General features: G+C 36.7%; 1 protein-coding gene across 3 annotated transcripts in view; it reads left to right on the forward strand.

The window, feature by feature from the left end:
• The window catches only part of LOC149548142 (uncharacterized), an 88,922-nt gene extending 62,141 nt beyond the window's left edge, over positions 1 to 26,781 (forward strand). The window contains exons 2-4 of one of the 3 annotated variants that reach the window (XM_089792162.1): positions 26,006 to 26,226; positions 26,325 to 26,464; positions 26,539 to 26,781. In XM_089792162.1, the coding sequence (XP_089648288.1) occupies positions 26,006 to 26,226; positions 26,325 to 26,464; positions 26,539 to 26,629 (452 nt within the window). In that variant the 3' untranslated portion in view covers positions 26,630 to 26,781. The remainder of the gene's footprint in view (positions 1 to 26,005; positions 26,227 to 26,324; positions 26,465 to 26,538) is intronic. The other 2 variants (XM_089792163.1, XM_089792164.1) reach the window with 2 other exon arrangements.
• The last annotated feature ends 464 nt before the right edge of the window (positions 26,782 to 27,245 follow it).

A 27,245-nucleotide genomic window follows, 5' to 3' on the forward strand; every position in this document is an offset into this window, starting at 1 on the left:
ATTTCCACATGCAAGAAGAAAAATACTTTCACAATGAGGCTTTTGAATCTTCCAAATATTCGCCTTGGTTAAACTGTGTTCACAAAGGTTTGGAACCTGGTTCCCCCAAGAATTTCCATGGTTCCACTTCTTACACATTAAACTCGAGCATCAGTAGTCCAAGGAGGTCGTATAAAATACATATATCATAAATGCATATAATTTCATAATTCAAATTCAATTTCCTTCCCTAGTCTTTCAAATAGTTTGTTCGAAATGTTAAAATATTAAAATCTGCATATCATAAGTCATCATAATCAAATTAACATTTATCTACATATCATAATCATTCATCTGCATATCATAAATTATCATAATCAAATTAACATTTATCTGCATATCATAAATCATCATAATCAAATTAACATTTCACATCACATCAAAATCTAATCGTATCATGTCATAAAACTGCATCCATATGTATTCGATCATTTCATACACAATTTCAGGTTCCTAGTGCATATCATAATGTAAAACATTACTGAAGTATCAAAATCAATAGATAAAACAATCCACTGTCCATCTAAGTCTCAAATAACTGTCAAAATATCAAAGCCTCGAATATCAAAATGTAAATAAAATATCTATGCTATGACGGGTCGGGGTGAGGCCTCACACTTCTTGTCACTCTTTTTAGTAGAGTTGTTCCTACTGCCTTTGTTGTCATTCCTACCTTCAATCAATTTCAATATAAGCTTGGTGTTTCATGGTTTTCTTCCATGCAAGCTATAACTTTTCCCATTCATAAGTGCATCAAATTTCCCCATAATGCAAAAGTTGTCACCATTAATTATTCTCTTTATAAACCTTTGTGTCCTCAAGATTGTGCCAAGATTGATTTTTATTGGCCATCTCTCGCTAAAAAGCCACCTACTACCCAAGGGGTTTAGGTTGGTTGGTTGAAGCAATGAGTTCTCATTGTGGACACCCTGGTTCAAATCCCAAGAGGGATATCTTTGTGGAATTTTAAGTTGTGACTCTTGGTCTTCTATTGGTTGTATTCATCTCATTTGTAAAAAGCGGATTCTAAGTTGTGACTCTTGGTCTTCCAATTGTTTTTGATTAAGGAAAATAGGTTTTGAAGGGTACCTGAAACCCTGTACAAATCTAAAGATATTCAATAAGCACTATCTTAAAAGAAACAACGTACCTAGGCGAAACCAATCACCAACCTAGTAGAGGGGCGACCTCGGTGACAGAAAAGACAATTACCAACCAACTCAATACTTAAAAAGGTCTATCACAACAAGCAAACCTACGATTTACTCTTTGATTTAGAGCCTCCCTTGCAGGACCTGAGATTCATATCTAGAGGAGGAACAAATGACTTAGATTTCTTTCTTTTTACAACAGTCCATCTGTCCTCCACCTTTGCGAGCTCTAGTTGCCAAAGCCTCGAAGACACTGAAGAGACAAGAGGAGTAGAAGCAACCATCACATCTTTCTCATTTGGGAAACCAAATTAAGCAGGCCCACAACAAGAGCAAAAGGAACAACAGAGTCAGGGATAGGAGAAAGGATAGGGTCTTGACCGACAGTGAGGACATGATCTATACCAATAGGCCAGACATCCACAGCAGCCCCAAGCAACAAAGCAACAGGAAGGACAGAATCTTGGCAAGCAGAAAGGACATGATCCTGACCAGAAGGCTGCACATCCTCAGTAGCCACAGAAGTGGCTGCAACAGAAGAGCCCCCCACTGGCCCCTGAACCACATCCTAAGACTTGTGCATCATGTAGTGCTTGGAAGAGGCCCTTGACCACCAGGAAGGTGATCTCTTCGAAACATTCTTAATAGAGCATCGAGATGCCAAGTGACCTGTGTTAAGAATGTTAGCCTATGTGAAATTTAATTTATAATTTCTTATGATTATATTCTAAAATAAACTATAACTGATTACATATATATATATATTTGTGATTAGTCTATATAAAGTAATCAGTTCATAATTATGTTCTTGACGACACACTTATTTAATACTACCGACGGCTCATGGTCATTATATTCTACCGATAAAATACCTACGTAAACCTTTAAATGTCGATGGAATATAATTATACTCTCGTAATATTACGTGGTGTTATCACTTACCATCGTGAGTAGGAGATTAACGTAACTCTAAACAAATGACTGCCATCAGTTGTCAAACATTGTGACCCGACTTATAACCTTTGGTTGTTAGTACGTGATCTGTTATCACATCTTCTCATTCACTCGCCTGCACGTATATATATATGATCTGCAGTGTGAAGTAGATCAATAACAATGGCAATCATACTTTCACATCTGCAGATCATAATATATAATCAGAACATATTTTGTTGAAAAAATTATCAACCAAATCAAGAAGTTATATTAGTCATTAACATCTTTCATTTTCAAGATTAATAAATTGAGATTTACACCAATAAAGCTTACAGCTTAATAAAACTTTACATGGTATCAGAGCCAACTTGGTAGAGAAATCTCAAGTTTTAAAGGAAGAAATAATGGCAAATAACGTCAGGGTAGAAGACAGACTTGAAGGTGCATCAAATTTCTTCTCTTGGAAAACCCGTATCATCACGATTCTGGAAGAATTGGAACTTGAAGAATACATTGAAAAAGATATTCCAATACCTCAAGATGAAACTGAAAAACTCACCTGGAAAAGATGAAATAACAAAGCTAGAAAAATCATTGTTGATTCAGTTAAAGATCACATTCTTCCTTCCATATCAGAGATCAAAAGTGCATATGAAGTATTCGAGACCATAAAAAATACATTTGAGATAAATAACTCAAGTAGACTAATCACCTTAAAAACGCAATTATTGAATACAAAAATGGAAAAAGGAGATTCAATTCACTCTTACTTTGAGAAAATCTTTGAAACAAAGAAACAACTATCCTCCATTGGAAACAAAATTGAAGATCAAGAACTATCATTAATAGCTCTAAGAGGGCTTCCAATGTCTTGGGATACTTTCATACAAGTAGTAAGCAAACCCGCTATTCCTACTTTTGATCAATTGAAAAATGAATGCATAGCAGAATAATCAAGGCTAATCTCCAGAGGGATCACTTTTAATCAAGAGGGAGAAAATCAGGCTCTTCACACTGTCTCAAACAAAAGGAAGAGGAAATTCTATAAAAGGAAATTTAATAATAATAAAAAGAAATTTAAGAAAGATCACTCACATGTTAAGTGTTTCAAGTGTGAGAAAATAGGACACACATTTAGAAACTGTCCAGAAAGAGAAAAAAATCTAGCCACCCTTGCTGAAACAAAGGAAGATGAAAATCAACTATACTATTCCGCACTTTCAAGTGAAGTAAATTCAAATAAAGAAGCTTGGATTGTATACAGTGGTGCATCCTATCACATATCTGGATTTAGAGATATGTTTGATAAAATTGGAACTCATATCACTGAAGGAGTTACTATTGGAGACAACTCTACCTATCCCGTAAAAGGTATTGGGACATGTTCTATAAAATTAAAGGATAGAACTACACTTAATCTTAAAGATGTCTTATTTGTACCAGGTATAAAAAGGAACCTTATTTCTATCTCAAAGTTAATAGATGATGGATATCATGTCACCTTCAACAAAGACAAAGTACTATATTGGCATAATAACTCAAATATGAAAAATGCTATTATCATAGGATCTAGATTTGGAACATTATATAGATTAAGTAATATCCAAACTCAAGCTCTTAGTCTTGAAACATCCAATGTTAATGAATTATGGCATAGACGACTTGGGCACATTGGGTTTAGTTCACTTCCTAATTTAGAAAAGATAACTTCTGGTACTCCTAAACTAGAATCATCTCATAGAAAAACTTGCAAAGGGTGTGCTCTAGGAAAAATCATAAAAAAACCTTTTCCCTCTAGTGAACATAAGTCTAAATCAGTTTTGGAACTAGTTCATTCAGACCTTTGTGGACCCATGCCCACGCCTTCCCTAGGAGGTTTCCTTTATTACATATCCTTCATTGATGACTCTTCTAGGAAGACTTGGATCTATTTCTTGAAAGTTAAAGAATCAAATGAAGTTCTATCAAAATTCAAAACCTTCAGGGCATTAGTAGAGAATCAAACAAGTAAAATGATTAAAACATTAAGATCAGACAATGGAGGAGAATATACATCTAACATTTTCAAAAGTTTTTGTAATTCTGTTGGGATTAAGAGGGAGTATACAGTACCTTATAATCCTCAACAAAATGGAGTCGCAAAAAGGAAAAACAGAACCATCATTGAAGCTGGAAAAGCTATGTTACATGATCAGAATATGCATGCATCATTTTGGGCAGAAGCTTCTAAGACTGTAGTATACATTCAAAACAGATGTCCACATTCATTTCTAAAGAATATCACACCCAAAGAAGTCTTCTCAGGGATCAAACCAGACCTAAGTCATCTTAGAATATTTGGATGTCCAGTATACATTCACATACCCAAAGAAAAGAGGACTAAACTTGAGCCTTCTGGGAAAAGAGGCATATTTGTAGGATATTGTGAAAATTCCAAGGGTTATAGAATTTACATTCCTGGACAAAGATCAGTTGAAATAAGTAGAGATGTAATTTTTGAAGAGGATTCTGCCTTCAAACTTTCAACCGGCATAAAAGATGAACAAATCTCAGATGATGAGGAAATTAGACCAATTGAAAATCAGAGGGAGCACAACCTGAAGAGAGAGAACTAGATGTAACAAATGAGAAGAAAAGACCATTATGGGCAAGGAAGATGCTTGAAGAAAACAATGTGGAACCAGATGAGATCTCAAAAGAAAACAAGAGAACTCGAAATCAATCATGTTATACTGCTCTTCTAACTGAGATAAACAAAATTGAACCATCTACAGCTGAAGAAGCCCTAAAGTCACAAGAATGGAAAGATGCCATGATAGAAGAATACAATTCCATAATCCAGAACGATGTTTGGGATATTGTACCAAGGCCTAAAGACAAAATAGTTGTATCTTCAAAATGGTTATACAAAATCAAATACGCTGTTGATGGAAGTATTGAAAAACACAAAGCTAGATTTGTTGCTCGAGGATTCTCCCAAAAAGCTGGAATTGACTATGAAGAAACCTTTGCACCTGTAGCTCGTTAGACTTCTGTAAGAACAATTATTGCAATTGTAGCATCAAAAGGATGGAAGATTCATCAAATGGATGTTAAAACTGCTTTCCTAAATGGGGTGATTAATGAAGAAGTCTACATAGAACAACCTGAAGGGTTCATCATAAAAGACAAAAATTTATATGTATGTAAACTCAAGAAAGCACTCTATGGTCTCAAACAAGCTCCTCGAGCAAAAAATGAAGCTGACTCTAACATATACTTCAAAACCTCAAGTGATGGAATGGTAATAATTGTTCTCAATGTTGATGACTTGTTGATAATAGGTGATCATAAATTAATTAAAAAACGTAAGCAAGATCTGATAGCTGAATTTGAAATGAAAGATTTAGGGTTACTACACTACTTCTTGGGATTAGAAGTTATTCAGAAAGAAGACTACATTTTCTTACATCAAGGAAAGTACACTCAAGATATTCTAAACAGATTTGGAATGATGGATAGTAAGCCCTTATCTACTCCGATGGAGACAAACTTACACAAGCTAAAAGAAGAAGCATCAAAATCTGAGGACATTGATCCTACTCTCTTCAAACAAATAATTGGATCTCTTATGTACCTTGTAAATTCCAGACCTGACATATGCTATGCTACAAATGTTCTTAGTCTTTTCATGTGTAAACCTAAGAAGATCCATCTTATGGCTGCAAAACATATATTAAGATATTTACGAGGATCTATTGGTTTTGGATTAAAATATGAAAAAGTTGAGATAAATTTGGAAGGATATACTGATTCAGATTGGGCAGGATGTTCCTCTAACCGCAAAAGCACTAGAGGTTGTTGCTTCAGTCTTGGGTCAGCTATGATATCTTGGTTCAGCAGAAAACAACCAGTTGTTGCCTTAAGCTCTACCGAAGCCGAGTATGTAGCCGCTTCCATGGGAGCACGTGAAGCAGTTTGGTTAAGAAAACTTCTATTTGGGCTATTTGGAAAACCTCTAAAAACAACTGTGATACATTGTGATAATCAAAGTTGTATCAAGCTATCAGGAAATCCAATTTTCGATTGATCAAAACATATCGAGACTCCCTATCACTACATAAGAAACATGGTCAGCAGAGATATCATTAAATTGAGTTATATCAATACAAATGAATAGAATGCTGATATTTTCACCAAACCTCTTGCGAAGTTGAAAATTGTGTACTTTTGAGAAAAACTTGGTATGATATTATTGTAAATGTTTCTATTATTCATGAATACAAATTATTCTCTTATTTTTGCTTGCAAGCTCATATTGTGAAAAGTGACGACTTTTCTTGAGAAAGGTGACGACCTTTCATGTGTTCTGATCCTATGATAAAGTGACGACTTTATTTTAGTTGATCTATTTTCAAACAATGGTTGAATTTGTTGTTATCCTTGGGCCGGGTTTTGCCGGACACCTTGATAACCTTCATGGATCTTTTGGGCGATAGCCGGATACCATGAAAACCCATTGTTATGAAAGTTGGGTTATCCTTGTTCTTTGGGCCGGGTTCTGCCGAACACAATGATAACCTTCATGGGTCTTTTGGGCGATAGCCGGACACCATGAAAATCCATTATATGTTATTGTGTACTTACATTTCACTTGCTAAAGAGGGAGTGTTAAGAATGTTAGCCTATGTGAAATTTAATTTATAATTTCTTATGATTATTCTAAAATAAACTATAACTGATTATATATATATATATATATATATATATATATATATATATATATATATATATATATATATATATATATTTGTGATTAGTCTATATAAAGTAATCAATTCATAATTATGTTCCTGACGGCACACTTATTTAATACTACCGATGGCTCATGGTCATTATATTCTACCGATAAAATACCTACATAAACCTTTAAATGCCGATGGAATATAATTACACTCACGTAATATTACATGGTGTTATCACTTACCATCGCGAGTAGGAGATTAACGTAACTCTAAACAAATGATTACCATCGGTTGTCAAACATTGTGACCCGACTTATAACCTTTGGTTGTTAGTACGTGATCTATTATCACATCTTCTCATTCACTCGCTTGCACGCGTATATATATATATATATATATATATGATCTGCAGTGTGAAGTAGATCATTAACAGTGGCAATCATACTTTCACATCTGCAGATCATAATATATAATCAGAACATATTTTGTTGAAAAAATTATCAACTAAATCAAGAAGTTATATCAGTCATTAACATCTTTCATTTTCAAGATTAATAAATTGAGATTTACACCAATAAAGCTTACAGCTTAATAAAACTTTACAACCTGACATGTGACATTTCCTGCAATGGAAGGGGATTCCTTCATAATCCAACATTTGTGTCCAAGAGCCCCACGAAGAAGACAAGCAAATCTTCTTAGGAAGACTCTTTGAGATATCCAACTCCACAAGGATCCGTGCATAAGTCGAATGAAGAATATCAGAAGTAGCCGAGTCCACAAACAAAAAATCTCCAATAGCATGCCCCACAGATTCGAAAACAGAATCTAGCTAGAGATGCATAGGGAGATACAGAAGCCAAACCCAAATAGGGATTTTATTGAAGGACTCCATAAATGGATCAAAATCCATATGCCACGGTTTGGCCATAAAAGGGTAGCGATCATGACAAGGGAAGCTGTAAATCACACAAGATAGACTTCTTATCTTCAGCAGTTGCAAACTTAACAATGAAGAACCCTTTAGCAACCGGGAAAATCTGAACACCATGATCTAAAATTGGTTTCCAATGCTTGGAGATCCAAGCATGAAGGTCAGAAAGGGAGGGCCACAACCCCCGAAAAATTGTTGTTTCTAGTGTGATTACTCGAAAGGAGTTTGAATAAGTTGTAATTGTTGCTCTTAAGGAGCACCCAATATGTAAACGATCTTAATATAATAAAAAACCACCTACTTGTTCTGATCATCTTTATTGTTTGTCTCAACAATATAAGGTAGACAAGATTTTGGAGCATAGCCTTCTTAATGTTGATTCTTTTGTTGCTACCTTGTCTGTTCCTTTAGCTACTACTTCTGAACTTATCTTACCAACTCCATCTATTCCTCCAACTAATATTCCCGAACCTATAGTTGTTCCTTCTTTGAAACCCACAACAGTAAATCCTAGTCCCTTAAGTTCATATCGTAAAACCATTCACAATCAACATGCTATCAAGCATCGCAAGAATCGTCAAGCTAAGGCCAAGGTCCGCATTCTTGCTTCTCAAACTATATCTTAATCTCAATCTTTACCTTCCTTTGATCAACCCATGGTTGAGCCTTAAAACAAGTTAATCAAAGCGATACTATGCAAATGGATAAACATGATGGTCTTGTTCATATTTTATATTCTATTAATCTTGATATGGAAGATACTCTTGATAGTGATGATGAATATATTGATATGGATTATGATTTGCCTAACATGCCTTCTATGCAACTTACACATACTCTAGTAACACACACAATGACTCCCACCAGAGTTCTTGCTTGGATTTGGCTATGGTTCCTATTGTGTTTGATCTTATACCTCTTGTGAGTCGCCATCCATCCCCTAACATTTCAGACCAGGAAGGGGGGCACACAGTTAACTTTAATTGGACTTTTTTGGCATGGTAGTCCTTGTGTTTTCATGTTGTGTTTCCCATGTGTTGTGTTCTTTGTTTCTTTTGTCCATATTGCTTTAGACAATCTTTGTTGCTCCGGTGGCACAAGAGGATAAAGTAATCATACATGCCATGCAGATTCTTCTATCTGTATCTCTCTTCCTCCTTATGTTGTTACATGTTATGTTATATATGTGCTGATGTTCATACATGTGCCTTTATTTAGTCTTCTTAGTTGGTTATGACATGGTAGCACTGATTCTTTTTGGTCTCCATGGTGTTGGCCCAAAAAGATTATTCTTCATCTCTCTTACGTGCTTATTCCTCCATTGTGTTGTAGTTCTACTTCCTTTGGGGAATGGTGATATTTCATACTTGATACAATATTACATATTATTATTCTGACCTTGAAGTTAGCAGTTCCCTTTGTATTCTCTCTTTTGTTATGTGTTTATTTCCCTCGATATGTTCTCTCTTGGGGGTATCTCATAGTGAAAACTTTCTTAGTGGATGCATGTATGCTTCCGTTAAAGCTATTGCTTTAACATGGAGGCATAAACTCTGCTCACTTATTCACACATGCACTTAGGTAGTCTTCTCTTTGACAGTTCATGGGGACTTGGTTTTTATTTTCCTTTGGATCTCTTTCTAGACTACTGACAGTTTGTGAGGCTCAATCCTTGCCTTCGATCCTTCTTTGGATTGTTGATAGTTTGATCTTGTTTTTGATCTCTTAAGGACACACACATCCTTATGTCGGGGTCATTTTTTAAGTCTTTTCTTGTGTAGTTCACAATAAGGCACAAAAACCTTTTTGAGCGTGTTAACTACACTTTCATAGCGATATCTCTCTTATTGTGATTTTGGATATGATGAAGACTCATTCTTTTAGGGGCTTGACAATTTCTTCATCTCCTTACCATGATATAGGTGGCTTTTTCTCTTGATCTACTTTACTATGAGTTTGAGGCAACTCATACTCTTGCTAAAGTGGGGACTAAATGCACAGCCTTAAGATGGAAGCGCCCAAAATTTAAGACCTTGTAGCACCCATCCTATAACAACCTCTTGGGCCATGTATGCATATGTGCTCAATGTCCATTTTCTCCTATTTCGGTCCACTTTTCCCGATTTTGTCCACACTCTCTTTGTAATGCCCCCTTGTTGAACATTACTTAAATTTTTCTTTTTTTGTCAATTCTTTTGTGGATGATATCATTTTTGGTGTGTAATATTCTTTTATATACCCTATTAAGAGGAAGGGGTGTGTCCTTTGATTTAATATTTTTATTTATTAATATTATAATGATTATATATTAATATTATAATTATTATTTTTTAATACTAATAATCGTAATAATATTTAATTAGTATTAATTTTATTAATATATGTAATATATACTCTTCAAATTATATATTTAGATTATTGATTTAATCATTATGTGAATTGTATATTATAAAATTTATGATAAATATTATTGCATTATTATAATATTACACTATTATTAACAATATGCAATATATGCTGATGCTGATATGAGTTCTTATATGTAGATGCTGATACTTTAGATATTCTCCACTCGACTTGTGCTCGCTTTCTTGTTGACTTGGATGTCTCTAAGGGCCTTCCTGAGGTGATTTGTTTGGATTCCCCGAGGGGTTCTTCGACACAATTGTTGGATTATGAGGGTGTCCCTTTTCGTTGCAGGATATGCCACTTGACGGGTCATATTGCTGCTCGTTGTGCTACTGGGAAATCCAAACCTAGGCGACCACCTTCTTGGTGGTCAAAGGCCTCCTCTGAGCACTACACGGTGAAACATTCCTTGGTTGCTTCTGACGATTCTGAGGCTGAGGCTAGATCCCTGCCGGTGACTGAGGAGGATGCTTTGGTGGATCTTTCCTTGGATGCTTCTAAGGACTTTGTGGTTGAGGATTGCGTTCTGTCCGAGCCGGTGGTGGAGGTGGATGCTTTGGTCTCTTCCCCTGGTTCGGATGTCCCTCCTAGGGGTCAGGCGTCTTCTGATTCTCTCACGGAGGTTGGTGCGGCTTCTGCGTCCCCTGGGTTCCTCGGGTCTTTGTCTTCTGAGGTGTGGGTTGCTGAGGCTGCGAAGATTGAGGACGGTTGGATCGCGGTTAAGCGGAAGAAGAAGTCTTTTTCTTCTACCCCCCCTTTAGATAGGGTCCTTCGGTCGGGTAAGGGAAAATTCATATCAAAAGGAAAATCCTTTGTTTCCTTATGTTGACCGGTTTTTTGTGTTGGTGAACTGGTTTCTTTTCTGGTTCGTTGGTTTCTGGTTTGGGAGGTTTTTCAAGTTGCTATTTCAGTCTGTTGACCTTCCAGGTTCCAGTACTATTTTGGTTGTTTTTTCTGGTCACATCTGTTGGTCTCAGGTCCCTGTTTAACCTGGTTTAGTTGTTTTGCTGGTTTCAGGTTTCTTTTTAACCTGGTCATGCTTAATGGTTTATATTTCTCTTAGATGTAAAGGGTTTCGGGGCCCCTTCAAAACTTGCTTTTACCTTAATCTAAAACAATATGCAATATATTGTGTCATATAATAATATGATTGTAAAATTATAATTATATCATTATTTATTATCGCTCTTTATAAATTAATTATTCATTTAATTATATAAATCTTATTCTAGTGGAGATATTACAATCCTCCCTCTCGAATTTGCTTGTCCCCAAGCAATTCATAGCTTAGAAATCATTATCTTCCTTGCATCAGTGTAAAGCATTTTCCAAAGTGTGTGTTAATATAAGTTAGCCTATACAAGAACATGCAAATGAAGACAAAACATATACAAAATAGACATATTAATGCATGAAGACACAATGCAAACACGAGGTAGACACATAAATGCATGAAGACATAAAGAAAACACATTAATGTATGAAGACATGATGTAGACACATAGCATACATGTTAAAACTTTGTTAGATCTATTTTTACTATTTGAAATAAGAAAAGGTTAAGGAAATGTTTTAGATCATATTCCTTATTCCTGTCTAGAAATTCGAAGTTCCTGAACAATGTCTTTTAGCAACTTTCCTTTACTGAGTACTACATTAGGGTGCCCTAGTACTTCTCTCCTCATTTGTAAATTCCTTCTCATGTGCCTGATTACATAGTGGATGGTAGATTTACTACTACTCGAGTTTGGACATGATCTACTTGGGAATCCCTTAGATCTTTATCCATATTGGGATTCTCTTGCCCCAAAGTGAGTGATTTGCTCCCCCTCTATGCACACTCCCTACCCACTCAGTATGTGCTTAATTTTTTAATGGATGGTTGATTTATTGCTACTTGAGTTTGGACACAATCTACATGGGGTTCCCATATTCAAATTCTCTTGTCCCAATGTGAGCGATTTACTCCCCCCTTGTGGACACTCCATATCTATTCAATATGTGCTTAATTCCCTAATGGATGATAGATTTATTGCTGTTTGAGTTCGGACACAATCGACTTGGGATTCTCTTACCCCAAAGTGAGTGATATACTCCTCCCCTCGTGCACACTCCCTATTCATTATGAATTTAAACACACAAAATTTTAAATAATGTCCCCTTCTGGGACCTTAATTAATTTCGTTTAAAATTTCAAATTTGAATATGAGTTTGTTCCTCAAGGCTTTAACTTATAAACTTCCTTTCCAATCTTTTGTAGTACATCTACTTTGGATCTTCTTATGTTGATTGAGGGCCAAGTTCTTGGATAATATGTATGTTTCACAAAGCTTATTCTTTGATTGGATATCTGATAATCCTCATTTAATGGATTGATAAGTATTCATTCTTCATAATATCTCTTCTCCGTTGTATTCCAATTAATGTGTTGCTAATTGAACACATTTCACCAAATACTAAGAAATATCATTTATTCTTAGTAATATCTAACATTTGCATGGCATGTTAGACTATACATTAAGGGGATCTTATTGTTTGCATGGCAGGGCTTGGGATTTCTTCTCCATTGGTGAGAACAGATGGTTCTTCTCCAACTATGCATGCAATGCGATCTGAATCGTTTTATTCAGGGGAGAGCTCCAAGCTGAAAAAAGTTAATGGTTGTTTTCCACGTAGCCATGATCGCCCTGTTCTGGTTATTCCTCCAACGACTGTAATGGAGGACATTGATTATTGGACCAAGCATGCTTTGATATGCAAATCTCTCGGAATCCGGATTTCCCTATCCGCTCTTGAGGCATGGATCCGCCGCTCATGGCAGGTGGAAGGCGATATGGAGATTACGTTGGCGGGGAATAGTTTTCTTTTTGTTGTATTCTCTTGCATGTTTGATCGGGATCGTGTTTTTGAAGGAGGCCCTTATTTCTACAACCATGTGGGGTTATTTGTCAAACCTTGGCATTTAGGTTTTAATTCTGCTGAGGATCTCCCTTCAATAGTGCCAGTTTGGGTTCGCTTGCCTCGTCTTCCCTTGGAATTTTGGCGTGAAGACATCCTTCGACAAATTGCTGCTTTGTTGGGGAAGCCGGCTGCGATCGCACATCAATCCCTCGATAAAAAGGTTATTTCTATGCTAGAATTTGTGTTGAAATTAATTTGAATAACCCATTACCAGATTCTTTGGAAATTTGTATGGGGGATTTTTCTTGGGTGTAGCAGTTAGATTATGAATCTCTCCCTTTCTGTTGTCGGATTTGTCATGAGTATGGTCATTTACTGCGTCAGTGCCCCTGTAACTCAAGTTTCAAAGGAGTGGATGGTTCTACAGCTGACAATACTGGTGGTTTGGCAGATACTACAGGGAAAGGACAATCTCAAATGGCTAATACTACCAAGGGGATGAATCCGCAAGATGCTACAGGTAAGGGTAAGGCTCAAATGCAGGATAAGGATGGATTTACCCCTGTTTGCCCTCGTGCTAAGGGCCGTGGTCAAAAGAGGCCTTTGAAAGAAAGATTATCTGATTCAGGTTTTAACCGCTTTGAGGTGCTGGATAGTATGGTTCTAGAGGAGGGTATTCCTCCTCTTATCTCTTCTGATCCAGTTTGCCCAGATGAGAGATCTGTTCCTAATGATGCTTGTGGGGCATCCCAAGTTGTAGTATATCAGAACTGTGAGGTCCCTATAGCTCCTGTGACAGAGGCTTTGGTGACTCCTGCAGTGTTGGAGGATAATGATGTTGTTTTAGCTGACTTGGTTAAGGATGTGCTACCATCAGGTAAGGGCAAGGGTTCTCCTCTCCCCTTGGGGTTGATGTCTCGACCCTTTAAGCGGGCTTCTTCTACTCCTCTAAGGAGTGGGCGCAAAACAGACCAAGAGAAGCTTAAACTCACAGGAGATATATTGATTGAGTCTGGTTCAGTGAAACCTTTGGATTCTCATTTTCCCAACTCTACCCAATGATGATTATTCTCTCATGGAATGTAAGGGGGTTGAATAGCATCCCTAGACAAAAGGCTATTCATAACTTGGTGGTTGATCATAGCCCTGATGTTTTTTGTATCCAAGAGACTAAGCTCTCTGTGGAGTCTATGGTCCAACATGCCTCTAGTATTTGGTCTCGTGGCCAATGCCAGTGTGTTGGGGCAACAGGCAGTGCGGGTGGTTTAGCTATATTTTGGGATCCTCAAAAAATTTCTCCTCTTGGCTGGATGTCTTCTCGCTTAGCTCTCTCTATGGTAGCTTCTGCTCTAGACTCAGGAGAGGTAATCATGGTTACTAATGTGTATGCACCTGTTGATCTTGTGGGAAAGGAGGAACTTTGGGAACATATTCAATATGTTAGAAATTGTCATCCTTATCATCCTTGGGTGTTAGCAGGGGACTTCAATTCAGTTTTAAGTCTGGTGGAGAAGCATGGTGGTTTGGCTAGATTGGGGCCTTCTTCTGCTCTTCTTCGGCAACATATATCTCTTTTGCATCTCTCTGATGTTAAGCCTTCTAATGGTCTCTATACCTGGAATAATCGCAGGACTGGTGTTGCTGCTATCTCAGAACATCTGGATAGATTCCTTGTTTCTTGCTTCTGGGTTAGTGGCACCCTTACTATCTCTTCAAAAATCCTTGATTGGAGGGGTTCAGATCATTGGCCAATCAAATTTTCCGCTATAGGGGCTTATGTTCCGAAGCATCCTCCTTTTAAGTTCTAGTTGAGGTGGCTTCGGGACTCCTCTTTTCATGATTGTGTTTTCTGTTGGTGGAAAGATGGTGCTCCTGCATATGGTACTGCAATGTTCTCATTTTCTAAAAGGCTTCAATATGTTAAAAGGCAGCTCAAGATATGGAATAGGGAATGCTTTGGGAACCTTCACTTTATGAAGAGGCTTGCTCAAGAAGATCTTGATGTCATCACAAGGGGGATTAGAGATCGAGGTTTCTCAGAGGATCTTGGAAAGGCTGAATCCCTTGCTTCTAGAGCTCTAAAAGAATGGGAACTTCTAGAGGAAATTTTTTGGAAGCAAAAGGCTAGAGTTGATTGGCTCCAGGAAGGTGATCGTAACACTGCCTTTTTCCATAAAACAGTGCAATCTCGCCGGAATCAGAGCACTATCTCTTCTTTGGTTAATTCTCAAGGTATCCAACTAAATTCCTTGCCAGCTTTGTTCCAGGAGGCTATTTGGTACTTCTCTACCCTCTTCTCTGAGGACTCTCCTCCTGCTGATAATGAAGAAAATCTTATTTTGTCCTGTATTCCTTCCCTTATCACTCAGGAAATGAATTATTATCTCATGTGTCCTATTTCTTTGGAAGAGCTGGAGGAGGTGGTCTTTGGCATGCCTAAGGGGAAGGCTCCTGGTCCTGATGGCTTTCCAGTTGAATTCTTTTAGGAATTTTGGGACATCATTAATCATGATTTGTTGGAGGTGGTTAAAGAATCCTATGCTAGCAAGCAGATGCTTCGAGCTTTGAACTCTACATTCTTGACTCTTATTCCTAAGAGAGAGGGTGCTAATCAATTGGAGTTTTTTAGACCAATTGCCTTATGTAATATGGTTTACAAAGTTATTACTAAGTTGATTGTTGAGAGATTGAAAAGGTGGCTTCCCATTATTATCTCAGAAGAACAAGGTGGTTTTGTTTTTGGCAGACAAATTTTGGATGGGGTGGTTATTGCTACTGAGGCTATTCACTCTATGACTACTTCAAGGGAGAGAGCCATGTTTGTTAAGATGGATATGGCTAAGGCCTACGATAGAGTTAAATGGAGCTTCCTAAGGAGTATTCTTCTTTCTTTTGGATTTAGCTCTGACTGAGTGAGTTGGATTATGAGTTGTGTTACTTCTGCCTCTTTTTCTGTTCTTATTAATGGTCAACCTTCTCAACTATTTGGTGCTTCTAGAGGCCTCCGCTAGGGTGACCCTCTCTCCCCATATCTATTCATCATCATGGCTGAAGGCTTGGGCAGATTCATTAAGCATCAGGTGTCCCAGAATTCTATTCAAGGCTGGCGGTGGGGTAATGGCTTACCTTCTCTTTCCCATCTTCAATTTGTTGATGATTCTGCTCTTGTTGGTCTTGCTAGGATCAAGGAAGCTGAAGCCTTTCGACATGCTTTGGACGTTTATTTGGCAGCTTCAGGCCAGAAAGTTAATGAGCACAAATCTTCCATTTACTTTTTTAACACTCCTGATTCTATTCAGCACAGGATTGTTGGTATCCTACGGTTTCAGATAAGATCACTTCCTTTGACTTATCTTGGCATCCATATTGCTGTTTCCAGGCAGCCACGTCTCTTCTGGCAAAATTTGATTACCAAGCTTCAGGATAAGGTAAATCATTGGACTCATAGATGGCTTTCTACTGCTGCCCGGGTTACTCTTCTTCAAGCTGTTATCCAAGCTCTTCCTACTTATCGAAGCATGGTTCACGCTGCACCTATTTACTTTCTCAAGGAGTTTGATGCTCTTTCTCGACAATTCCTTTGGAGTGGTAATTTGCGTAGTACTAAATGGAGCTTGGTTAATTGGGCAACTGTTTGTAGGCCTAAAAAGGAGGGTGGTCTTGGTCTTCGATCTGCTCTATCGAGTAGTCAAGCTTTGGCTGCTAAACTTTATTGGCGATGGTGCTCTGGACAACATCAACTTTGGGCTCGTATTATCACTCATAAATATTTTCATGGTGCTGATCCTTGCTCTGTTTCTGCACTTCCTCTTGAAGGTCGTGGCTCAATGGTTTGGCATACTTTGAAGACAGGTGCGATGTTGGTAAAGAGGGGTCTGTTTTGGATATGTAAAGGAGGTTCTCAGGCTTTGTTTTGGTTTGATGCTTGGGATGGATTCCCTTCCATTTTATCCATATACCCTCATCTTTAGCCTCTTTGTGACTCTTTTCTTGCCGCTGGATGGGATAAAGTGGCTCATTACAAGACTCCTTATCAATTGGGACCTATTGTTGGTTACAAATGGAAGCATTCTTCTGATTGGCCACCTGGAGGTACAGACATGGATCGTCAGGAGCGTTCTCAAATTCTGGCCTCTAGAGAGTGTTCTTCTTTGCTTGGTCCAAATGTTTTGGCTTGGGGCAGTACCTTGTCTAGTAAATATCATATCTTTGCTGGGTATCAGGAGATAACTAGACAATTATTTGGGGATGCTGAGGTCCCTTGGTGGAAGCAAGTTTGGAATAAAGTTTCTTGGTCCAAGTGCAATTTTTTCATGTGGCTAGTGGCTCACAACCGCTGTCTTACCTGGGATAATCTTTGTAAACGTGGATTTCAGGGCCCCTCTTATTGTGTTTTGTGTGGTAATGGAGAGGAGTCTGTCTCCCATCTGTTCTTCCATTGCTCCTATTCTACTCAGATATGGCACCTTTGGTGGAGCGCTTGGGGTTGCTCTTGTCAGCATGCTTCCTATTTGCCTGAGTTCTAGGCCCGCTTGGGTATTGCTCCCTCCAAGTCTTATTTTCTCCATGTTGCTTGGATTGCTGACCCATCTTTCATGCTTTGGCATATCTGGTTGGAGAGGAATCGTCGCATATTCCAAGATGTTCGGCTTGGTGTTTTGCATCTTTGGTGGAAAATATCACATTCTCTTCAGGAAACTATTCTTGTGAAGTGTGAGCTTGATGGGGTTATGGATCCGGTTGATCTTGCTATCTGTAATCGCCTCAATTTTCATTTGCAGGATGGGGCTGTAGCTCATAGGTTTCCTTCTATGTCCAGGCAGCTTCACCATCAGAGGAAGGGTCGGGTTAACCGGGATGGGCACTGGACTCCTCCTCCCTGTGGAGTTCTGAAAATTAACACTGATGGTTCTTCCCTTGGGAATCCTGGTTCGGCTGGTATTGGCGGAGTGGCTCGTTGTAGTTCTGGGGATGTTAAATTTTTCTTCTCAGTTCATAAGGGTGATTATACTAACAATCTCATGGAAGCTCAGGCTATTTTATATGCTGTGGAACAGTGTTTCTTGCGGGGATGGAGTAAGATTATCTGAGTCTAATTCCCAGGTGGTGGTGAACATGCTTTCTTTGCAAGAGCTTGAGGATGTTAGTTGGCAGCTGGCCACTGTTGTTAAGCAGATTCTTTTCTTCTCTTCCTCTTTTCAGTTCATTAGGTTCATGTATATTCTTCGTGAATGGAATAGAACTGCTGATTGTTTAGCCAAATGGGCATCTAGTCATGATCCGGGTTGGAATATTAGGGATAGGAGACAACTGTCCTTTGAGATGGTGCAAGAATTTGATGATCTCGTTGCTCAAGATCAAGCTCCTTGTTGAGCTCTCCTTGTTGTATTCCTTTCTATCTTAATAAATTTTTACCCCTCTTTTTGCAAAAAAAACATTTGCATATATATATATATATATATATATATATATATATATATATATATATATATATATATATATATATATATATATATATATATATATGATATTTATAGAATTCTTATATTCTAGATGTTATGTATCATTTTCATATATGTATTTTTTAAAGAAAGTTTTATTATTATAATTTTTTTTATTGTATAAGAATATGAAAGTTATATATATATATGATATTTGTAGAATTCTTATTTAACTCAAAATTATATTTTATATTCTAGATGTTATGTATGATTTTGATATATGTATTTTTTAAAGAAAGTTTTATTATTATATTTTTTTTTATTGTATAAGAATATGATATGTATACATATTAAATCCACATGTATACATATATTCATTTCATACATATAATGTGGATTATTTATACAAGTTTAAAAATAGAGATTAATGGCTTTAGTTATATATAAAAAAAGAAAGTGTTTTTTAAAGAAAGTTTTATTATTATAAAAAATTTATTGTATAAGAATATAACATGTATACATATTAAATCCACGTGTATATATATATTCATTTTATACATATAATGTGGATTATTTATACAAGTCTTAAAAATAAAGATTAATGACTTTCATTATATAAAAAAAGAATTTTTTTTTTTTTTGAAAGACAGTGTTATTATTAGAAATGTTTTATTATATAAGAATATAACATGAATACATATTAAAATACATATATTCATTTCATACATATAATGTAGATTATTTGATATTTATACAAACCTTAAAAATAAATATTAATGACATTAATTATATAAAACCAAAAAAATAAAAAATAAAGTACCTTTGTATTTTGTGATGTGAATATCAGGATTTAACTGTGTGATTTTTGAGTCAAACTCGATGACCCATGTTTCATGAGTAGTGATTCAACATGAATCCATCTCTCATGATAATAAATGGAACACTTAGCACTCATTGGATCTAGGTGATGCTCACAAGGGTGAAGCACCGAGACTTCCCGGGAGGTCACCCATCCCAGTACTACTCCAGCCTGAGCGCGCTTAACTACGGAGTTTCCTCCATAGTTAAACCCAAAGCTTGCAACCCCATTTGCAAAACCTTCACCAAGTGTTGTGCCTTATGAACCATTCATTAGAAAGCCCCTTAAGCTCATCAATTGATAAGTAGGAGATGATTTCCACAGCTAGTCAAATTGTGATGTGAATATCAGGATTTAACTGTGTGATTTTTGAGTCAAACTCGATGACCCATGTTTCATGAGTAGTGATTCAACATGAATCCATCTCTCATGATAATAAATGGAACACTTAGCACTCATTGGATCTAGGTGATGCTCACAAGGGTGAAGCACCGAGACTTCCCGGGAGGTCACCCATCCCAGTACTACTCCAGCCTGAGCGCGCTTAACTACGGAGTTTCCTCCATAGTTAAACCCAAAGCTTGCAACCCCATTTGCAAAACCTTCACCAAGTGTTGTGCCTTATGAACCATTCATTAGAAAGCCCCTTAAGCTCATCAATTGATAAGTAGGAGATGATTTCCACAGCTAGTCAAATTGTGATGTGAATATCAGGATTTAACTGTGTGATTTTTGAGTCAAACTCGATGACCCATGTTTCATGAGTAGTGATTCAACATGAATCCATCTCTCATGATAATAAATGGAACACTTAGCACTCATTGGATCTAGGTGATGCTCACAAGGGTGAAGCACTGGGACTTCCCGGGAGGTCACCCATCCCAGTACTACTCCAACCTGAGCGCGCTTAACTACGGAGTTTCCTCCATAGTTAAACCCAAAGCTTGCAACCCCATTTGCAAAACCTTCACCAAGTGTTGTGCCTTATGAACCATTCATTAGAAAGCCCCTTAAGCTCATCAATTGATAAGTAGGAGATGATTTCCACAGCTAGTCAAATTGTGATGTGAATATCAGGATTTAACTGTGTGATTTTTGAGTCAAACTCGATGACCCATGTTTCATGAGTAGTGATTCAACATGAATCCACTCTCATGATAATAAATGGAACACTTAGCACTCATTGGATCTAGGTGATGCTCACAAGGGTGAAGCACCGTGACTTCCCGGGAGGTCACCCATCCTAGTACTACTCCAGCCTGAGCGCGCTTAACTACGAAGTTTCCTCCATAGTTAAACCCAAAGCTTGCAACCCCATTTGCAAAACCTTCACCAAGTGTTGTGCCTTATGAACCATTCATTAGAAAGCCCCTTAAGCTCATTCAATTGAACCTTTGTATTTTCCTTCATCAATATTTCATTTATTTTTGCTGGTTCTTACGCGGACTACCATTCCACGTTGCCTTGATCAATTTCTCAATTCTATGCACATGGTTCAAGGTGTGCTCTTTGTTCCTCTATTTTTTCTTATTGTACTCTTAACTATACCATGTATTATTTATTTATTTATATGCTTCCTTTTCATTCATTAAATTTGTTTTATACTTTATTTGTTCGTGCCTTATCTCTCGGTTGCCGTTTGTTTTTTGAAACTGTATGAGAATTTCATTCCCTTGGCGTGAATCATATGTACATTTTTATGTAGCAATTGCGATGACCCAATCCCAATCAGTCAAAGTATTTCATCTCGTCCTTGACCCATCTCAGTGATGTGGCTTTAATGCACTGAAATCAAGTGGATCATCATCCAAGTGGGTTTGCTCATTTCCCTCTCCAACTCTTCATTCTATCTTATCTGATCTTTGATGCAGTCTCTTCTCAACTTCATATTCCTCCTCCTACCCTTCTTTCATTACACTTTTATCTACTGCATGAAATTCAATCAATTCAATTTTATCTGATTTCGTATCAGTGAGAGCAGGGATAGAGAGTGAATATGAATGAGCTGTTTACTACCTACGTAGGGACTAGTGGAGGGGAAGTATTCAAAATGCATTGTTGGGAATTTCTGCGAATTCCAGATATGTGAAAATCTTAAAAACACGTCTCTACTCTTGCCGCTAGTGCTTGGACAAGACCTGTAAAGTGAGACATTCTCTTTTCACTGTGTTGGTGTGGCCAAACATGTCATGAAGACCTAAAAAAATAAAAAAATAGAAAATAAACACTTCTGATATATAAGGTTTGTTTGGTTGTTGGAATACAATTGGAATAGTTCGTGGAATTAGAATAAGGAATAGGAATACGTATTCCTATTTTAGCCTCAAAATGAGCTTTAATCCATTCCCAAAAATACCTGTTATTGGAATTGCTATTCCCATTCTTGTTTTGATTTTGTCTATTTGAATAAAATTTAAAATCTGTTGAAAGGAAACTAATTTTCGGATCCGCTAAAATTTGAATATTGCTCGAATTTTGTTCTACAGATGTTGCAGAAGATCGACAATACCCTTAGCCGCACTTTGGACATTGAATAGAGATCCTTGCACTGTAGGCGTCCTTGCACTTCGATGCTACCAACTCACATTTTGAAAGCATTCGGTCTCTAGATCGAGTCACATAGTTGAAGCTTGTGATGGGCGATGGAGAACATGCCTGGTCCAAGAGTCATGGGTGACATGCTAATTCTTCCACCAAAGAAATTTTGATAATTAACGGTGCCCAAAGTGGGACTGACAGTTGGTAGTTGGGTAAAAATTGTCTGACGGATGGGTCTTCATCGGGGGTTCGAATCCCCACGTGGGCTACATTCTCTCTGGAACAACTTATCCCACGAAGCTGAGACTGGAAGCTTACAGTCCCTATTACTTGGGCAGAGTGTATTAGATCTACAAACCCACGATTGCCACCTCATCTTCTTCCTTAGTAAACTATGGAAAATCCATCACTGTTCAATTCATTGATTCAAATTACACACTACAGAACATTGGGTTCCATTTGTACACTCCTTCCTTCACAACTCATTTGTTTTGCATGAACCAGAGGATGCTCATTCTAGCATCAAGTTTGCCCCAAGTTTGTGAGGAACGTATTATGGCGTCAAATTCCAATTTCTATTTTGTTCAACCAAACAGAGAGAGTGAAGTCCTCTTTTGAAATAACAATTCTAGAATAGCAATTCCCAATTGTCAATTCCTATCCCCATGACCAAACAAACACATACCTTTCTTCAAATCTCATATCACTAGAATCCAAGTATTATAAGATTGCACTGGATGAATATTGTCAAGCAAGATAAATTAATAAGAGAGGACCTTGTAGACATCCATATATGATTGAATCAATTGACAACCACTTATAAATGCCAACATGTGACCAAGTCAATCCTTGATGCTAATATAGTGATACTCTAAGTGGTAGAAACAACAATCAACATATATGATTATCCATTATCAAGATTACTAATAGTTTAATTTTGTTTTTCAATAAATCTATATTATTATCAAAGTTGAGTATCATTGCCATTGATACTAGACCTAAGTGTGTATGTCCTATATTGAGTATGGCATAGCTTCTACTCATACCTTCGATGTTCATTGAAGATACCTTGAACAAGGACAAATCTGACACATTGAAAGTATTTGGGTGACATGGAAGTTTGGTGTCAATATCTTTGTCACTAGTGACATGCTAAAGTGTTGTGGAACAACTATTTAAAGTCGTTTGCAAACCTTGAGCATCTCAAGTGTGGTATTTAAACAAGAATAACACCCATGAAGCTCTCTAACTTTAAGCAATGCGACAACACATTTTTTAAATTATTAACTGAAGTTCAAACAACAATACATGCTTTATTGCATTCTTGGAGCAAGATATTCTCCATAATCAGGACCATGTGAGCAGGATACACTTCCATGATAGAGGGGGCAACTAGAGAAATTGCTTCAGTTGATTTTCGAGGATCTTGGTTATATTTGTTCAAAGGGAATAGACCATGTCAAGATGGTTTCTCTACTAATTAGGAAACTATAGCAATCAGAGGACTATTATTCATGGGATGAAGTTCCATATGTGTAGGCTAGGTCATTATGGGGACATCTAGGTTGTGATATTCCTAGATAGATGGATACTTGTTGGATCGAGGAACATTCAAGAGAAGAGCTTAATGCATCATGTCTAAATGTCATGCATGTTGAAGAATGAAGACACAACTTGCTACCATGAGGCTGAGTTGGGGACACATATGATCAATATCTTCAAAGATGAAGAATTAACATTCAAAGGCAATATGAAAATTCATCAGAGCCAACCTTAGAAGAGGAGGTCAAAAGGTCGATATCAAATTTAGAGGACTCTTAGATTTTATTAGATGCAACCTTGGACAGGGAGGTTAGGCCACATCATCATAAAGATCTACTTAATTTTTTTTCTTTGTGAGAGAGAAGTTTGAGGTGGAATCCCTTGTAGCATTTTTCTTTGACATGAAGAAATTTGAGGTATTAGCCCTTGTAGCATTTTTCTTGGAGATAGAGAAACAGACCTTGTAGGATTTTTCTTTGAGACAGAAAAATTTGAGATATCAACCCTTGTAACATTTTTCCTTGAGTTAGAGAAATTTGAGGTATCAAAACTTGTAGCATTTTTCTCTTGGACGAATTTTTTTGAGATGTCAACCCTTGTAATGCATTCTTCTCTACGAGGGAGGAGTTTGAGGTGAAATTCCTTGTTCCACCCTCTAGGAGTAGCTATGGTGGATCCACCCTTCGGGAGTAGTCATGGTGGATGTCACATAAGATAATCCATGACTTAGCACTTGTGTTTATTCACCCTTTGGGAGTAGCTATGGCGAACATCATGATGAGATGACAACATCACATTGAGTGAATTAGCAATGGACACGCGTGCTCATTTATATTTCCATTCATGAGAATAGCCATGATAGACCCACCCTCTAGGAATAGCCATGGTGGAGGTTGTGCGAGTGACTCCATGACTAAACGCTTTTGTTAAGTCACCTTGTAGGAGCAACTATGGTGACCATCATCGTAAGATGACAATGTCACGTGAGTGATTCTGTGATGAACACTTGTGTTTGCATTTTTTAATTTATGGAAGCAACCATGATGAAGCCACCCTTTGAGAGTAGCCATGGTGGACATTATTCTATAACTTAGATATCTAAGAAGATCCTACCTAGCTAAGAGGGAGTGTTGATGTTAGTAATGAGAGGATGAACCCAAAGTTATCAAGAAGATTCTCCCTAGCTAAGAGTGAGTGTTGAAGATAGCTTCAAGAGGACAAACCAAAAGTTATCGAGAACGATTCCTTCCTAGCTAAGAGGGAGTGTTAATGTTTTTGTAGCTATGGTTGGATTCCTTCAAATTGACATAGATAACATAAATTTTGTGATGATATAATTATTGTGATAGAAAAATAAAAAATAAAATAAAAAAAATAAAAATAAATAAATATAATAATAATAATAATAATATTATAATTATATAATAAACATTTAATCAATGGGGCCACATGTGAAGTAGTGACCCTTAGTGAAAGGGTGCCTCTTGCATATATATAATGAGATGTGCAAATCTCATTAATTAGACACATAATAATTATATAATTAACATTTAATCAATGGGGCCACATGTGAAGAGTGGTGACCCTTGGTGAAAGGGTGCCTCTTGCATATATATAATGAGATATGCAAATCTCATTAATTAGACACACATGCATGCACACATGCACACAAAGACAATAACACTGTCTAAAGTTGGAAGGGCAATTATAGAGTCATTGCCCATGGTTCAATGAGCACAATAAAACCCGAACACATATCTATTCTAACATATATTCTATATATTCTTCAATAGAAATGAGATTAAAAAGTTATTACCTTATGGTTGATTTTCATATTTTGCTCTTGTGCAGGCGCAAGCGCACGCGTGCACACACACACACACCCACACCCACCCACCCACATGCACGTAGGCACGTTGCGTGCACGCACGCTGTGCAACACACAACACGTAGCACACAAACACGCACGCACGCATGCCTGCACGCCGTCGCATGCGCACCACCCACGTATACACGCACGCACGCACGCACGCAAACTGAGTATATTGGTAAAATTTGAAACTTTGACATCATTTTCCATTGCTCAATTGAAAATATTTCTCTCATTTTTTGAATCTATATAATTGTGTTCACAAGATTTAATACAATGTAGTATAATAATTGTGAAGCAATGTATTTTGTTTGTTAGATGATAAAAAAATGCTTATAAAACAAATGTAGGTTCTATTTGTTAATTAAAATACATATGAAGATTATTTTATACTTTTTATGTTTTTTAATCTAGTTGTATTTTTTCTTAATTATACTTGTATTTTTCTAAGTGTGAACCTTATAACATTTTAGGTCTCTCTGTTTCACACACAAGCGCACACGCACAGACATATCAAAAAAAATTAAAAAATCCTTTCTATAATCAATTTAGACATGGACAATATTACTCTAAATGAACAATTACATTGAAACTTATAGAGATGATTTGTTGCATTCTATCTAGAAAAGTTGTTGATAAATGATTTTGTATTAATCATTAGGGATTGACCATACTATTACATATAGTAAAAATAAGAGAAGGGCACAAAGGTGGGCATTTGATGTTAAAATTGGTGGTCCATCAAAGCATTGGAGACGCAAATATATAATAAAAAATGCATTACCTGATGTAGCTACAACAATGGTGTTGGTATTGGCAGTAGGTGCTGCTACCACTATCCTTGTGAACCAATCTGAAACTAAAAGATCACAACCAAAGCAGGTATTTTAATATTTCTTTGTTAAAAAATAATTAATGATTAATGAACCTCATTCCATTAATAGATGGTTCTAACTTGTGTGCCTTGCCATGCATTGTAGAATAAATGTGAAGCTTGTAATGGGTCTGGTGTATGTCGTGAATGCAATGGTGAGGGGTTTATACTTAAGAAGCTTTCAAAAGATGCTAGTGACAAGGCTAGAAAAAATGCTAAGGATGTAGCAACTCGATACACTGCTGGGTAGGTAAAGTAGTTGTTTTAACATAAAATTCTCATAATCGTTTTATGCACTAATACAATCTCTCTTGTTGCAGCCTTCCAAAAAAATGGAATTATTGTTCAAAATGTTCAGGTTCTCAACGATGTTTAGCATGTAATGGACGTGGGATAGTTCAAGAGATTTAGTCATTATAAATAAAACAATTTATAAATGTATAGAAATTATTTATTTTAAAATTTTCCAATTTTTCATATTTATTCTAAACTCTCATATTGTTCAAGAATAATTCTAAAGTTTTCTATTATTCAAGATTAATTGTGAAAATTTGAATTTGTCACGTGTCTTTTATGTTCTCACCTTACTAAATTATTAGTTAAAATTGCATGGAATAAATGATACTTGTATTATGATGGATTTAAGTTATACATATATTTTTAAATGTTATTTGTTAAAATACCTTTGGTTTTCATGTTTTATATCACTATTAGGTGTTCTTAACTAGAGTTCATAACATGCTCTTGTCTTAAAGTTATATGCTCACCACACACATAAATCCCTTCTGCTTCCTTTAAATATTATTTCCCAAATATAAATCTATGTTCAATAGAATATAATATGTATACAAATACCTAAAAATTCACTCAATAAAACCAAAAATCCCTTCATTTGAACATGCATATACATACATACTCGTTTTCATGCACAAGTGATGCATGGGGATTTGGAAGTGGGAAAAAACGTCAAACAAATTGCAATCGTCAAATTTTTAGTCTTAAGCAAGGCACTGAAAACAAAGATTTG

Source organism: Cupressus sempervirens, chromosome 7 (assembly GCF_028749045.1).
Source record: "Cupressus sempervirens isolate cs-2001-9-10 chromosome 7, ASM2874904v1, whole genome shotgun sequence".
NCBI lineage: Eukaryota > Viridiplantae > Streptophyta > Pinopsida > Cupressales > Cupressaceae > Cupressus > Cupressus sempervirens.